Source organism: Grampus griseus, assembly GCF_964374135.1.
Source record: "Grampus griseus genome assembly, chromosome: 15".
Taxonomy (NCBI): Eukaryota; Metazoa; Chordata; class Mammalia; order Artiodactyla; family Delphinidae; genus Grampus; species Grampus griseus.
The window spans coordinates 17,981,043-17,998,128 of record NC_139009.1 but is presented as its reverse complement, the minus strand read 5'-3'; the positions used below and the strand labels follow the sequence as shown (position 1 = coordinate 17,998,128).

Sequence of the window (17,086 nt, the reverse complement as noted above, 5' to 3'; positions counted from 1 at the left end):
TTCTGTCACTTTTCTCATCGGAACCTTTAACAGTCTTTTTTCTTTTTTTTGGGCACAGTGCGGCACGTGGGATCTTAGTTCCCCACCAGGGATTGAACCCGTGCCCTCTGCATTGGGAGGGCAGAGTCCTAACCACTGGACCAACAAGGAAGTCCCTTTAATGGTTTTATAATGTGTACTGAATTAATTAAAATCACCTTGACCTTCATAATCTGGTTTCAACTTTATCTTCTCACATACCATTGCCCAAATATAAATGAATCATTCTTATTCTCCTATCTTTTATTCCTGTTAATACTTCTGGTTAAGGCCTGATGCAGTTCTACCTTTGTTTCAAGGCTCTTTTCAGATGCTTCCTCCCCTCCTCCCCCAAACACGGGCAGGGGCGGATTAATCTTTTTGAATTCTAGACTCTTCTGTACCTTTTGCTTGTGGGATCTCAGTTCCCTGACCAGGGATTGAACCCTGGGCACAGCAGTGAAAGCCCAGAATCCTAACCACTAGGCCACCAGGGAACGCCCATGTACCTTTATTTATGGCATTAAACTTGTTCTAGTTTATTTTATTTTATTATTACTTTTTATAAATTTTATTTATTTATTTATTTTCAGCTGTGTTGAGTCTTTGTTGTGGCGTGCAGGCTTCTCATTGTGGTGGCTTCTCTTGTTGTGGAACATGGGCTCTAGGCACGTGGGCTCAGCAGTCGTGGCTCGTGGGGTCTAGAGCGCAGGCTCAATAGTTGTGGTGCACACGCTTGGCTGCTCTGTGGCACGTGGGATCTTCCTGGACCAGGGCTCGAACCCGTGTCTCCTGCATTGGCAGGCGGATCCTTAACCGCTGCGCCACCAGGGAAGCCCTCTACTTTCTTTTATAGTTACCTGTGACTTGACTTGTTTTATCCTACTAGGCTGTAATTTGCTTAAGGGAGAAAGTATGTCCATGGCATTGTAGTTTTACATTTTCAAATATTTTATAAGTTTTATTTGTTTTTCCTCTTGTTTCTTACATGTATTGAATTCAGTAAGGTCCATTTTCATGAATCTTTGCCTTGCAAATAGGTCCTCAGTAAATTTTATTGAATGGGCATGTCCCATTGGGTTAATGATATTTATAGCTGGGAATAAAATTCATGTTAATATTTGACAGATTTCTCTCTTTAAAAGGAAAACATGGATATGTATTCAAGAGTGAAAAGGCGAAGAAAGTCACTGAGAAGAAATAGTTATGGGATACAAAATCATCATGAAGTCTCTACTGAGGGTGAAGAAGAAGGTTTGTGAAAGCACCTTATGAAATAAATACTATAAAGTTCAGGTGGGAGCGAAGAAAATATGTACAAGTAATATATGTGTAATATTGCTGGATGGGTGATTTTTGGCTTTAGAGGTCTATGTTACATAATTTGGAATAATTTTTATTCCATTGGCATTTCTGAGTATTCATTTTCTTCATTTGGAAAAATGCCTTTGCTGTACACTGTGCATTGTTATGTAATATATCTTATTAGTAGCTATTGGTAGTCCTTAAGTGACCTAATCTGGTGTAGCATTTGCCATGGGCTGATTTGCGTGTTAGGTGAGGCCTCTTTTGTATTTAGGTACGTTCTAACTGAAAGTCTCTGTCCATAGCCACCTTCTATCCATAGCCTCTAAATCTCGGATTATTTGGGTCTCAAATTTAGTTATGGACAGAGGAGTAGTAAATGGTACAGTAAAGAGAGACAGCCAGAACTAGTGGAGGGAGTTGTCCTGCTCTTTTCTGAGGCCTGTCTGGGTTTTGAATTGATGAATCCTGACTGGAGTTGTCGGGCTGGAGCTGGGAACAGATGAAAGCACGTTTGCCCCAAGGATTATAAATTGATGACCAGTGCATCCATAGGATTTAATTCTGTAGGTGTTAACCTTCTTTATTAAAATGGATTTTCAGAAGATTTGGTGTACTGTAAATGCAAGGTAGTCGTATTTCACCAGGGAACCTTATTAGTTCTACTTGTGTAGCTTAGATGGAGAAGAATGGGTTTATTTCTCAAATTCTGTAATTAATATATTATTAGCAAGTTTTGAAGAGGTGATATTTCTAATGAAGGTATTTTATTGAGCAGATATTATTGTTGTTACAGCTAGAACCTCTATATTGCTTCCTTTGGAGAAAATCAGTATAGGTGAGACAGATTTATAATGTGATTTTTGCCTTATCTTTAACTGAACATCTTTGTAGATTTCCCAGAGTAGATTTGCCATGTATAGAATTTCTTCCCATAATAAATAATGCAAGGTTTTTTTTCAAAAAGTAATTTTTTTGAAGGTTTAAGGAAACTTATTTGGGTGCAAGTGATTTATAGTGTTATTTAGTTAAGTAATACTGTATTTACTGATTCTCTCTATAACTTAATAATAAACATTTAGGGGCTTCCCTGGTGGCGCAGTGGTTGGGAATCCGCCTGCCAATGCAGGGGACACAGGTTCGAGCCCTGGCCCGGGAGGATCCCACATGCCGTGGAGCAACTAAGCCCGTGCGCCACAACTACTGAGGCCCGCGCGCCTGGAACCCATGCTCCAGAGTAGCCCCCGCTCACCGCAACTAGAGAAAGCCCGCGTGCAGCAACGAAGACCCAACGCAGCCCAAATTAAATTAATTAATTAATTAAAAAAACGACAGATGTAAAAGAAAATGCCTTTCTTAAAAATATTAGTTCTTTGCTAAATATATCAATATGATCATATTTGAGCTCCTGATTTACCTATGACCTTTCAGTCTTTTTTATTACCTTTTTGGTCATACAAAGCAATAATAGAATGACTCAAAACTTTATTACAGCACACTTCATTCAATGCCCAATTAACCACTGAATAAGGTCAATATTCACATACTACTTGATAGTTCAAAAAAAATGCTTAAAGGATAATTACTTATCTTACAGCAAGAGCAATTTTTGTTGGCGGTATAATGATTTGTTAGGCCTGTTGACAACAGGTAAACACAGATTAGTCATTTTGGTAGAAAAATTCAGGCAGGGATTGAGAGAGAGCATAAAGTAGATTTCTGGGGTATTGGTAATAGTTTATGCCTTGACATGAGTGATCACTTTATGATAATTCACCTAGCTATACATTTAAAAAATAAATTACGGGACTTCCCTGGTGGTGCAGTGGTTAAGAATCCACCAGCCAGGGCAGGGATGCAGGTTAGATCTCTGGTCTGGGAAGATCCCACATGCCGTGGAGTAACTGAGCCTGTGCGCCACAGCTACTGAGCCTGCGCTCTAGAGCCCTCGAGCCACAACTACTGAAGCCAGCATGCCTAGAGCCCGTGTTCCACAACAGGAGAAGCCACCACAATGAGAAGCCTGTGCACCACAACAAAGAGTAGCCCCTGCTCACCACAACTAGAGAAAGCCCGCACGCAGCAATGAAGACCCAACGCAGCCAAAACTAAATTTTAAAATAAATAAATAAATAAAAAGTAAATTATAATGTACATAAATTCTAAAAGTTTATTTTTAAAATGTGGTTTGGGGGACTTCCCTGGCAGTCTAGTGGTTAAGACTCTGTGCTTCCAATGCAGGGGGCATGGGTTCAATCCCTGGTGGGGGAACTAAGATTCCACATGCTGCCCGGCGTGGCCCAAAAATATAAATTAAAAAAAAAAAAAAAAGGCAGTTTGGCTATAGCTATAATGTGACATCTATTTATAGTTTAAAATAAAAGTCTGGTGAAACTTTATAAGCTTATGGTCCTCAAATGCAATGTACTTTATGATTAACTTTTTAACCACAGGAATTGTCACTATAACACAGTCATATTAAGACATTGAAAAAAAATGTTAAAACTGTCAGCCATGCTCAGTGAAATAAGAAACTAAAAATGCAAAGGACTTTACAACTTACTCATGACATCTGAAAGCTTACTCTAAGTTTTTTAAAATGTTTATTATTATTATTATTTTTTTGGCTGCGTTGGGTCTTCGTTGCTGCACGCAGGCCCCCTCTAGCTGTGGTGAGCTGGGGCCACTCTTAGTTGTGGTGCGTAGGCCCCTCATTGAGGTGGCTTCTCTTATTGTGGAGCATGGGCTCTGGGCTCTAGGCGTGCGGGCTTCAGTAGTTGTGGTGCGAGGGCTCAGGAGTTGTGGCTCGCAGGCTCTAGAGTACAGGCTCGGTAGTTGTGGCACAGGGGCTTAGTTGCCCTGCGACATGCGGGATCTCTTCCTGGACCAGGGATTGAACCCGTGTCCCCTCCATTGGCAGGTGGATTCTTAATCACTGTGCCACCAGGGAAGTCCCCATCAGGGTTCATTTTTAATTGTATTGATTTATGCTGTATCATACAATGTTGACATTTTTAAAGCTAACTTGTGCAGAAAGAATAAAATAAAAATATTCAGTTCTAGAGTGGACCAATCATTGTGGATTAAAACAGTATTTTATTTTGTGCGTATGTGTGTGTGTGTGTGAAACTAGAATCTCAAGAGGAAGATGGAGATATTGAGGTTGAAGAGGCAGAAGGAGAAGAAAACGATAGGCCATATAATTTGAGACAAAGAAAAACAGTGGATCGATACCAAGCACCTCCAATAGGTAAGAGACTCTAAGTAACTTCTTTCCTTTTTGTAGTAGAGTAGCTTATTCTACTCCACCCCTTAAAAAAATCAGTGTTGCTGAATTTAAAAGAATGAAATCTCTTATAGCAGTTCTTTAGGGCAAGTTTCTCTGTGTTCCAAGTGGTTAAGTATTGATAATTCAGCTACAGTCAGAAGAGGGCAACTTGGCCAGTAACCTATGTTTGTGTTTTGTTTCTGGTTATTTTTTTGAGAAGGAAAAAGTTTATCTTTTTTTTTTTTTTGCGGTACGTGGGCCTCTCACTGTCGCGGCCTCTCCCGTTGCGGAGCACAGGCTCCGGACGCACAGGCTCAGTGGCCATGGGTCACGGGCCCAGCCACTCTGCAGCATGTGGGATCTTCCCGGACCGGGGCATGAACCTGTGTCCCCTGCATCGGCAGGCGGACTCTCAACCACTGTGCCACCAGGGAAGCCCATATCTTAATGCTTTTAAATCTAATGACAGGTAATCAGTTCCACAGGTACTGTTTTATTGACTTTCTTCCCAGCTGTTGGGAAATTCCATCACTATTGATTTCCTCCAATTCTTAAAAAATTGAAATAAAATTCACATATCATGAAATTTACCATTTTTGCTGGGTTTTGCTGATTTTTAATCTGTACAGTTTATTGCTTTTTAGTATTCACAAGGGTGTGCAGTCATCACCACTATCTAATTCCAGGACATTTTATTACTTCTACACTTCCATCCCCACAGCCCTTAGCAATCACTAATGTATTGATACTTTCTGTCTCGATAGATTTGCCTATATGTGACCTTTTGTGTCTAGCTTCTTTCACTTAGCATAATGTTTTCAAGGAAGAACCTGGATCATTTTATTCAAACTCTTAACGCTCTGAAGCAGTGATTGATTCTCTGGAATTATTAGAGTTACCTCACAAGAAGCTTGCCCAAGTATGTAGACATTTCTCTACTCCAGTTAAGAGTCACTGTCAAAGATAGCCCTGTTAATAATGGGGGAGGTATGTTGGGACAGAAAAAAGATTGTGAGCCATTTTTCTAGTTTTTTTTTTTAAAAGCGTTATTAAAGAGGTATAATTTATATGTAGTTCACTGCCATTGCATATATAATATTTCATGTGTACAATTTGGCAAGTTTGAACTATCTGAGGGATATACCTATGAAACTGTCACCGCACTCAAGGTAATGAACATGTTCATCAACTCCCCCAAATTTCGTTCTGCCTGTTTATAATCTACTCCTAACTTTCTTTTGCCTCCCCACTCCTAACCCTCAGGCAGTGACAGATCTCATCTGCTTTCTGTCACCATAGATTAGTTTACATTTTCTTTAATTTTATATACAGTATATACTCTTTTTTTGGTCTGATTTCTTTCACTCAATATAATAATTGTAAGACTCATCCATGTTGTCGACTTTAACAGTAGTGTTTTTCTTTTTATTGCTGAGTAGCATTCCATTGTATGGGTATATCACAATTTGTTTATCCATTCATTTGTTGATGGACATTTGGATTGTTGACATTTCTGGTGTCTGGCTATTATAAATAAAGTTGTTATGAACATATATTTGCAAGTCTTTGTTTGGACATATATTTTCATTTTTCTTATAAACACCTAGGAGTGGAATGGCTGCGTTTTATGACTATGTGTATGTTTAAGTTTCTAAGAAATTACCAAACTCTTCCAAGGTGATTATACTGCTTACATTCTCACTAAGAGTGTATGAGAGTTTCAGTTGCTCCATATTCTTGCCAACATTTGGTGTGGTTATTTTTCCAAGTTAATTTTAATACATATTTATTATAGTTTTAATTTACATTTCCCTAATTACTAATGATGTTGAGCATATTTTTATGTGCTGATTTGCCAACATTATCTCTGGTGAAGTATTCAAATCTCTTGCCCATGTTTTCAATTAAGCGGTTTGTTTTTTTATTATTGAAGTTTTGAGAGTTCCTTATGTACTTCAGGTATCAGTCCTTGTGATTTGTAAATAGTTTCTCAGTCTGTAGCTTTAAAAAAAATTCTCTTAATAGTGTCTTTCAAAGAGAAGAATTTGTAATTTTGATGAATTTCAGTTTATGAAAAAATTTATTATTTTTTTTGCGGTATGTGGGCCTCTCACTGCTGTGGCCTCTCCTGTTGCGGAGCACAGGCTCCAGACGCGCAGGTTCAACGGCCATGGCTCATGGGCTCAGCCGCTCCGTGGCATGTGGGATTCTCCCGGACCGGGGCACGAACCCGCGTCCCCTGTATCGGCAGGCGGACTCTCAACCACTGCGCCACCAGGGAAGCCAGAAAAAATTTATTTTTTATAAATTTATTTATTTATTTATTTTTGGCTGCTTTGGGTCTTCGTTGCTGTGCACAGGCTTTCTCTAGTTAGCTGCGGAGAGTGGGGGCTACTCTTCTTTGCGGTGTGTGGGCTTCTCATTGCGTTGGCTTCTCTTGTTGCAGAGCATGGGCTCTAGGCACCTGGGCTTCAGTAGTTGTGGCACATGGGCTCAGTAGTTGTGGCTCACGGGCTGTAGAGTGAAGGCTCAGTAGTTGTGGCACACAGGCTTAGTTGCTCCAAGCCATGTGGGATCTTCCCAGACCAGGGATTGAACCCGTGTTCCCTGCATTGGCAGGCGGGTTCTTAACCACTGTGCCACCAGGGAAGTTGCTCTCAAAAATTTTTTAATGGGTTGTGCTTTGGTGATGTGTCAAAGAGATCTTTGTTTAACCCAAAGTCACAAAGATTTAGCTTAACATTCTTTTTTAGAATGTTTATTTGAAACTTACAGTATTTACCACAAAGTTTTAATTTTTGTTGTGCTTCTTCTAGGCAGCATTTAGAACTTGAAGACATATGACTGGCTTCTGTTCAGAAAGTTAACAGAACTAATTTCTTCTTCTTTAATACATCAGTTTATCAATTTATTATCAGTTATTTCTATGTTCTTTTTTTTTTCTTTTTTTCTTTCAGTACCAGCTCATCAAAAAAAGAGGGAAAATACGCTCTTTGATATTCACAGATCTCCAGCAAGAAGGAGTCATATCAGGTATGTTTTGTTAGTTTTTTTTTTCTTTTCCGTACGCGGGCCTCTCACTGTTGTGGCCTCTCCCGTTGCGGAGCACAGGCTCCGGACGCACAGACTCAGCGGCCATGGCTGACGGGCCCAGCCGCTCCGTGGCATGTGGGATCTTCCCGGACCGGGGCATGAACCCGTGTCCCCTGCATCGGCAGGCGGACTCTCAATCACTGCGCCACCAGGGAAGCCCTCCTCTGTGGATTTTATTACTCCCTCTGGCCACTCAATGGGAAATGCTCCTGGAATTAAGTTTATTCTTTCATTCAACAAATCTATGTTGTGTATCTTCTGTACGCACCAAATATCATTCAAGGCATTGGATATTCAGAAGTTAAAAATGTAAAAATCCCTCTTCTCTCGGAGCTTACATTCTACTAGAGGGAGATAAACTAATGGATACATAAACATAGTGTGTCAGATCGTGACAAATGCTTGGAAAAAGATAGTGGGGTGAAGGGGAACATAGAGTTCAAAGGGATAGGAATGGGGGCGATTGTATCACCTTTTGCACAGCCTACATATTCCTTCAGGGACAGGAATGTGTGGGGCTTCTTGAAGTGATTCATGTAAATGGAGAAAAAGGACCCAATGAGATCACCTGATAGTCTCAGTAAAGGTGATGATTTCAAGAGTTCTCCTTTTTAAAAAATAAATAAATAAATAAATAAATAATTTATTTATTTAGCTGCGCTGGGTCTTAATTGAGGCATGTGGGATCTTTAGTTGCAGCATGTGGGATCGTAGTTGCGGCATGTAGGGTCTAGTTCCCTGACCAGAATTCCGGCCCTCTGCATTGGGAATTCAGCGTCTTAACCAGTGGACCACCAGGGAAGTCCCAAGAATTCTCCTTTTTAACATTCAAGTAGTATCAAGTTTTCCTAGCTTCTGAACATACCAAAGCATTCATATTTTTTTTGTCAGATGACATCTCTCCTAATGTCATCTTTCTGTTCCACTTTGGGGGGACACTTTTTTAGACCTGCAGCAAAGTGACTGCTGTAGGACTTAAGATTGCTTTCATGGTTTGGATCCACCACTTACTGGATCTGATGTCTTTCTCCTTTTTGCTTTACTGTATCATTTTGCAGGAATATAATCTCAAGTAACTTACTCGGAAAGAATTTGTGGAAGGCAACTTTGCATCTTTGTAAATGTCTTCTATTTTCATAGTTCCCAGTAGTTTTGTGAGTTAAGAGAATTGTAGATCCAAATAGGTGTCCTCTAAACCTTTAAAGTTCTTGCTTCACCGTACTCCATGACATATTGTTGCTGTTGAGAATTCAGTCTGGTTTAATATCTTGTTTCTTTGTAGATGAACATAAATATATATATATATGTGTGTGTGTATATATATATTTTTGTTCGTTTGTTCAGTTTTTTGAGCCTCTTGCTCTAGGCCCTATTGGTTTGGAGATTTTTTTTTTTCAACTCTGGGATATTTTCTTGTATTATTTTTTGTTAGGTTTCTTCTCTTCATTTTTTTCCTCTTCTGCTTAGTAACTACTGTTATGTTAGTCCAACATTGGACATTGGTCCTCTGTGGCACTTGCCTTTTCTCCCATTTTTCTTTGTCGTTTTTGCGCTCCCCTTTTTTTTCCTGAGAGATTTTATTCTTTTTATCTTCCATTCTTGCAATTCTATTCAGGCAAACATTAAAAAAATTTTTTTTTTGCGGTACACGGGCCTCTCACTGTTGTGGCCTCTCCTGTTGTGGAGCACAGGCTCCGGACGCACAGGCTCAGCAGCCGTGGCTCACGGGCCCAGCCGCTCCGCGGCATGTGGGATCTTCCCATTCTGGGGCACGAACCCACGTCCCCTGCATCGGCAGGCGGACTCTCAACGACTGCACCACCAGGGAAGCCCTCACGTAGCTTTTTTAAAAAAAAAGCTTTATTAAGATCCACATCATATAATTCAGCTTTTTTTTTTTTTTTGGTATATTCACAGATAACTGGAACTGTTGCCACAGACAATTTTAAATACTGTTTCATCTGCTTAGCAAGAAACCTGTTCTCTTTAACTCTAACCTTCCTACCACTACCCCTATGCCCTAAGTCCTAAGCAACCAGTAATCTGCTTTCTTTCCTCATAGGTTTGCCTATTCTGGGCATTTTGTAAAAATGAGAATATAATATGTGGTCTTTGTGACTGGCTTCTTTCAGTTTACATGTTTTCTAGGTTCATACATGTTGAAGCATTTATCAGTACTTCCTTCCTTTTTATTGTCAAATGATGTTCCAAGGTAGGACTATGTCACATTTTGTCCATCTCCTCATTGGTTGATGGTCATTTGAGTTGTTTCCAACTTTTGGCTATTATGAGTAACGGTGCTATAAAAATTCATGTACAAGTTTTTATGTGGATATATGTGTTTTGTTTTTTTTTTTTTGGCCATGCTGTGTGGCTTGTGGGATCTTAGTTCCCCAACCAGAGATCGAACCTGCCTGCATCCTTGGCAGTGAAAGCATGGAGTCTTAACCACTCTACTGCCAGGGAATTCCCGGATATATTTTTGTATTTCTCTTGACAATATACCTCCGGGTAGAATTATTGGGTCATGTGATTACTTTATGCTTAATCATTTAAGAACTGCTTGAATGTTTTCCAAAGTGACTACACCATTTGACATTCTCTCCAGCAGTGTATGGGACTTCCAGTTTTTCACATCCTCCCCAGCGCTTAATATTGTCTGACTTTTTGATTCTAGCTGTCCTAACAAGTATGAAATGTATCTTATTGTGGTTTTTGAATAGCACTTCCCTGATGACTAATGATATGAGGCATCTTTTCATGTGCTTATTAGCCATTTTAAAAGTTTCCTTTGAGAACTGTCTCTTTGTGTCCAGTGCCTATGTAAAAATTGTGTTGTGGTGTTTTTTTTTGTTTGTTTTTTTGTTTTTTTGCGGTACGCGGGCCTCTCACTGTCGTGGCCTCTCCCGCTGCGGAGCACAGGCTCCAGACGCACAGGCTCAGCAGCCATGGCTCACGGGCCCAGCCGCTCCGCGGCATGTGGGACCCTCCCGGACTGGGGCACAAACCCGTGTCCCCTGCATCGGCAGGCGGACTCCCAACCACTGCGCCACCAGGGAAGCCCTGTGTTGTCTTTTTATCATTGACTTGTAAGAGCTCTTTATATATTCTAGATTCAAATTCCTTATCAGATATATGATTTGCAAATATTGTATCCTATTTTGTGAGTTGTTACTTTCTTGATGGTATTCTTTGAAGCACAAAAGACTTTAATTTTGATGAGGTTCAGTTTATCTTTTTTGTTGTTGTTCATGTTTTCATGTCATATCTAAGAATCCATCGCCGTATCTACTGTCATGAAGATTTACTTCTGTGGTTTTTCCTAAGAGTTTATAGTTTTAGCTCTGTGTTTAGATCTTTGATCCATTTTGACTTACTTTTGTATATGGTGTGGCCCCTTCCCTTTTAAGGTCCACTCAGCTTTTTGTGGTATTGTTATACATGTTACGTTTATACATTTTACAAACCTAGCAATACATTATTAAAGTTACTTATATAATTCTCTGTTATTTAAAAAAGTTGAGAGAAGAAAGTCAATCAAGTGCATGCTTATAGCTTTTGGATAGTCACCTTTTATTTTATTATTCTGGTTCTCTTCATTTGTTCTTGTGCATTTGAGTTATCATGTGGAATCATTTCTTTAGCCCAATACTTACATTGTTGCTTCTGCCTACCTCATTTGTGCTATTTTCAGGTATATTACATTTTTATATATTAGGCTTACCCCCCCACCACACACACACATACAGACATACACACACACACAGGGTAAATAAGAAACTTGGAAACAGGCATTTTCCTGATGGAGAGAAAGAAGTAGGAAAGAGGTTTTATATCAGAATTGCAAAGATTGAGTAGGTAGTTATTGCAACAGTCTTCTTGAAGTTTTGGGAGACATTAAAAACTGATGCAGGATGAAATGAAGGGACTTCTATTAATCAGGAGAAGGAATATTAGACAGGTTAAAGATCTTAATGGGAGTTGGGGAAAATCTGGCTTTGCTATTGTGGTTGGTGGGAATTGCAGTAAAATAGGGATGCACAGGCTGTGGACCATCCTTGAAAGCCAGTTTGAGTTTGAAGTAAATTAATTTACAATGATTCCATTTTGTATGATTTCCATAGGTATCATAGAGATGTCATCAAGTATATTAATAATGAAGCATTTATTGTTATTTTTCCTCGAGGATGATTTTAGCTTGATACATTATCTACTCATTCCATACTAGTTCTGATTGTAAACTATTTCTTTGCTTATTTCATCAAAAATACTTTATACATTTTATAAGAAATTCAAACAGGATATAAGTTTTTTTTTTTTTTTCAGGATATAAGTCTTAAGTGGAAAGCGGAAATGCTTGTCTCTCTGTAAACCAATATATTATTTTCTTTAGTGTCTGGACTGTTTTTTGATTATTTGGGAAAGGGGAAATAAGAAGAGAAAAAGATAAACTTTCTTTTCTAATAAGAGTTCAATGTTATTTATCAATCAGTGATAGACATTCCCTAAATTTGGATGCAAATTCAATTTGTTGCTTGATGCCTTTATGAACTACCCTATTTAAAAAATTATAGCCTCCCTCTCCTCCTCCTCCTGTTTTTCTTTTTTTATCTGTAGAACTTACCATGTTTTTACTTCATCAGATGTAAATGGCATGAGTATAGGGATCTAAATAAATATTTGCCAAATGAATGAGTGACTGTATATTTTCATATATATATGATGCTCAGAATGTGTTTTTAAAAGCCCTTTGCTGCTGTAATGATTTTAAGGATTTTACTCTTTAAATAGGAGAAAGAAGCATGCCATTCATAGTAGTGACACAACTTCTTCTGATGAAGAACGCTTTGAAAGAAGGAAATCAAAGAGCATGGCAAGAGCAAGAAATAGGTTAGTAAAGTTTTACTTGTTATTTCCATGATAGAAAAAAGGAATAACAGTTTAAACTTTTTGAATGTGATTCTTACCTGTACTAGCATTTTGCTAACAGTGATACTTAACACATATTTTAGTCTAGAGTAATACACCGACTTGGTATTCACTTAGTAATTTTTAGAGTAGAAATCTAACCTTGGGAAACTTCCCACAAATTACTTGCTTTGTAAGTACTCAATAAAATAGTGTGTGGGACGGTAAAGAAAGAGCCAGTGGAAGAGGCCAGCCTCTTGGACAGTCTTTTTCAGTACCTCTCCTCTAATCCAAATCCACTTAATGAGGTTGATTTCAGATGCTTATAATGATTATAGCACTCAAGAGTAAGTAGAATTATTTCCGGAGCCCTTGGGTTTTGTTGGAAAACTTGTTTTAGCTCTGGTGATCTTTGCTTAACTAGAGTAAATGACTCATTGCTACATGGCTCACTAAAATCTTGAGAATTTTCAGTGGATGAGAGAATCGGTATTTTGTCTAGTAAGTTACTAAAGCATCAAATTATAATTTATTCTTTAAAATTTAAGTTAATTTTCTAGCTTATATTTATAATACTAAAGGTACATTTTATTTAGAAATTTTACGTTTAGGAAAGCATTTCTATAATTTGGCATTATATATCTATTGTAGAAATACCAAGTTTTCAGTTAGCTGGTCTTGGAAACAAGTTTGGGTTGGTGTAGATTGTATGCTAAAAAGAGTTCCACATGTGGATGATGGAAAGAAAATGTAAGAGAAAAATCTAAGTTTAAATAAAAGAATTTAATGCCTCTTCAATCTGAACTATTCTGTTACCTGCTTTGGAAATAGATTTTTAAAGTAAGTTAGGATTCAGAAATGTCAGTGAAAGTACATTCATTGTAGAAGCTATACTTTTTTTAGGCTATTTATGTCATCTTTTGGTGTTTATGCAATGTTAAAAGAGGAAGTAGATTATATTTTCTTAGGGGTAATTACATTAATATCATATAGGATTTTAAGTAGCTGAAAATGTATTTTAAGGTAGTCACACAAACGATAATGCTTAGTTTTCAAAATAGGGTCTAAAATTGGTTTCCCTTGAATAAAACAGAGGGAAATTTATTTCTTCAATCATGTAAACTGAGTAGACATACCCACATAATATCTGAGGATAAATTTAAATGTTATAATAAAGCTTGAGTTCATTTAATGCCATATATTATAGTATTTATAGTAGGTCTTTTTATTTTATGCTTATATAATGTGGAATATCAGGTTTGTTAAGTTTTCTAATTTAGACTAGATTGGGCTTTTTGGACAAAGAGATTCATGATCTTATTTGCTTTCTCTAGTGAATAAATTTATTTCTGGCCTGTTGAAAAGAATTTAGGAAAAGTAGTTTAAAAATATGAAATCTCTTGTCATTTTCTGGGTTATGAGAAAAGGGAGGAAGATGAAAATGTGTCAACAAAGATTTAAACTTGCTTATGACATTAAGAATATGAAACTTTAATGCTATCTACTTGAATGTTTATGAATTTCAGATGTTTGCCTATGAACTTAAGAGCAGAAGATTTAGCTAGTGGTATTCTCCGAGAACGTGTCAAAGTGGGTGCAAGCTTGGCTGATGTTGATCCAATGAACATTGATAAATCAGTAAGTTTTGTAAATGTTTTTCTATAAATAGTTTTTTTTTTTTAAAGGTCATTACTTGTTTCTAACACAACACACAATAAAAGTAGAAGATCACCATTGTTAGTGGGGTTTTTTTTGGTGGTGGTTGTTCTTTTGTCGCGCGGCATGCGAGATCTTAGTTCCCCAACCAGGGATTGAACCTGTGCCTCCTGCAGTGGAAGCACAGAGTCCTAACCACTGGACCTGCAGGGAATTCCTCAAAGTATAGTTTTTTGAACTCTGTTTAACTTTATATATGAACTTTTATGTTTAAACTTCAGTTCCTGCTGAAGGCATATATTTTGGAATCATAAGATTATCTCATAAATTAAAAAGAAATCTATAAACGGTTAAAATTATTTTGTAATAAACTTTTCCACTTCTTTCCAAGGTGCGATTTGATAGCATAGGTGGATTGAGCCATCATATTCATGCACTAAAGGAAATGGTAGTATTCCCACTTTTATATCCAGAAATTTTTGAAAAATTTAAAATTCAGCCTCCAAGGTGAGTAATGTCCTAGATGTTTATTATTTTTATTACTGTTAATTTATCAAATTTCAATTAGTAGGTGATTATAAATCTAAATATTATTTATAAATATTTCATATGTATTTATTTGATGTGTTCTAGCAATGAGAATTAGGAATGAAATTTTATTATTTAGGGCTCAAAAGCTGTGGTACTAAGTGTGTTCTTGAAGTTTATATTTCAGCATTTAAGAGTCAGACACAGGATGAGATTCTTTACACAGGCCTTGAATTTACAAGTGGATCGCCTAAGTGGATTTTCCTTAATTTGGTCTCCTAATAGCATTCAGTTTGATACGGTATACTGGTTAGTCTTTGAAAGCACAGTTTCAGCGAAGTGTTGCTTTGACTCATTGATGTGGTATTTTTGAAATGGTAAGCTTGATAGTTTATTTTTATGATCAGATTAATTGTGTTTGATCATGAGGTGGTTAGCTAGTTAACTATTAGTAAAGGCTGAGAAATTATGTCAAAGGAAATTGGGCAGAATAAAATATTTTGAAGATGTGCATACAGACTTAAACTGTGAAATATCCCTTTTTATTTCTAATTTATTATTCATGTGTTTCTAATTTATTATTCATGTGTTTAAGGATGCAGAAAATCTTGTTAAAGAGTCATCTTCTGTTTGAGTGGGTTAAGAGTTGGCCTGTAATTCTGCAGTGGGTTTTAGAAATCATAGTAGCAATTTATTTACTTCTTATATGATATAACTTGAATTTTAAAAATAATTGTTATTTTTTTCAAAGCCATTAAAGTAGTATAGCCTTGGGAGAAACTTTAAAAAATGGAGTTATAAACAAAAAGTATTATAAGCAGAAAGTAATCCTACTCCTTAGGGATGAACAGCTTTCTTTTATATATGTATGCATATAATAAGTTTATATTTTGCCTGTATTATGCACATTTAAACATTTAATATAAATGAGATTATTCAATAATACCCTTATGTAACTTTATTTTTCACTTTACACCTTTCCATATCCATAAATAATGTGTGTATTATTCTTTTTGACATCATACTCGTGTTTAAATTACAGATGTAGTGGTGTATTTATCTGTCCCTTGTTAATAGATAGCATTTAGGTTTTTAAAAAAATCTATCTTTTTCACTTTCTTTTGATTATTTCTACATGATATAATCTAAAATGTGAAATTTCTGGGTCATAGGGAAAGTACCTTTAAAATTTTGATGTAGCTTGCCAAATTACTCTCTACTCTGATTGAACTATTTCTTGTGTACCAAAGCTTGGTTCTTTGAGAACATCCTTGAGGACTTTCAACAAAGTGAAACTTTTGTCTGTATATTAGAAAAAGCTATATCAGTGTCTAATAATAATAAAATATACATTAGTACAAAATTATATGGGAGGTGCATGCTTTTGTATTGGTTATTAGTGCTGGTGGTAACATTTATCTACTTTTATTGATTCTTTATTCCTCTAGGGGCTGTTTGTTTTATGGCCCTCCTGGCACAGGTAAAACCTTGGTTGCCAGAGCGTTAGCTAATGAGTGCAGTCAAGGAGACAAAAAGGTGGCTTTTTTTATGCGAAAAGGAGCAGACTGTCTAAGTAAGTGGGTTGGCGAATCTGAGCGGCAACTTAGGCTTCTTTTTGATCAGGTAAGTGAAGTCAGGTAATATGAGAATATCTTCTTTAGAATACTTAACACGTTTGGTCTATAAATACAAACTGTTCATGACGAGTCATATTTTCCAATCAATTCCAGTCAGTTTCCAATGTTAAATTTAGGATCAGTAATCTGAATTTGTATGCCTTAGAGGTATTTAATAGCAATTTCACTAGTACTAATTTAAGATGATTCACAAAATATTTACTGAGGTGGCTACTAGGCATATAATACCATGTTAAGTGCTTTTGAGAACCCTGGATATAACATATATATCACTAGATTATAATCTAACTGAGGAAGTAGAACAAGCATAAAAAGTTAAATATCTGTGCAAGAAATCTCAGGAAGCAGTATATTCTTTATTTTCATAAGTTGTAAATATGGTATTAGAAGAACTCAGTATTAAGTGAATGCTTTTAAAAGGCAGAGTAAGGTAAGTGAATAATATCATGTAGGCTGTCTTTACTATTTATATATAACAGTAACTTTAAAAATAATCATTTCCTAATACTTACAAAAATTAGTCCTGATATAAATTTACTTTTAATTGTTTGAGCTACTGAAGGAAGTCATTCATACTTGGTAATGCAACTTATATTTTGTTCTGTCTAAGGAAATTCACATGACATTTAAAAAAATGCTTTCAGCAAGCATTTGTTGAAGACCCATTACTGAG

The 17,086-nt window shown here is 36.9% G+C and overlaps 1 protein-coding gene across 1 annotated transcript in view; it reads left to right on the top strand.

Moving 5' to 3' along the window:
• ATAD2B (ATPase family AAA domain containing 2B) overlaps nucleotides 1–17,086 on the top strand; it is a gene marked incomplete at its 5' end in the record, with an annotated part of 148,102 nt that overhangs the window by 30,443 nt on the left and 100,573 nt on the right. Inside the window, 7 exons of the mRNA XM_082672915.1 lie at nucleotides 1,164–1,272; nucleotides 4,457–4,573; nucleotides 7,549–7,624; nucleotides 12,476–12,574; nucleotides 14,119–14,230; nucleotides 14,640–14,755; nucleotides 16,225–16,399. Of these exons, the coding sequence (XP_082529041.1) occupies nucleotides 1,164–1,272; nucleotides 4,457–4,573; nucleotides 7,549–7,624; nucleotides 12,476–12,574; nucleotides 14,119–14,230; nucleotides 14,640–14,755; nucleotides 16,225–16,399 (804 nt within the window). The remainder of the gene's footprint in view (nucleotides 1–1,163; nucleotides 1,273–4,456; nucleotides 4,574–7,548; nucleotides 7,625–12,475; nucleotides 12,575–14,118; nucleotides 14,231–14,639; nucleotides 14,756–16,224; nucleotides 16,400–17,086) is intronic.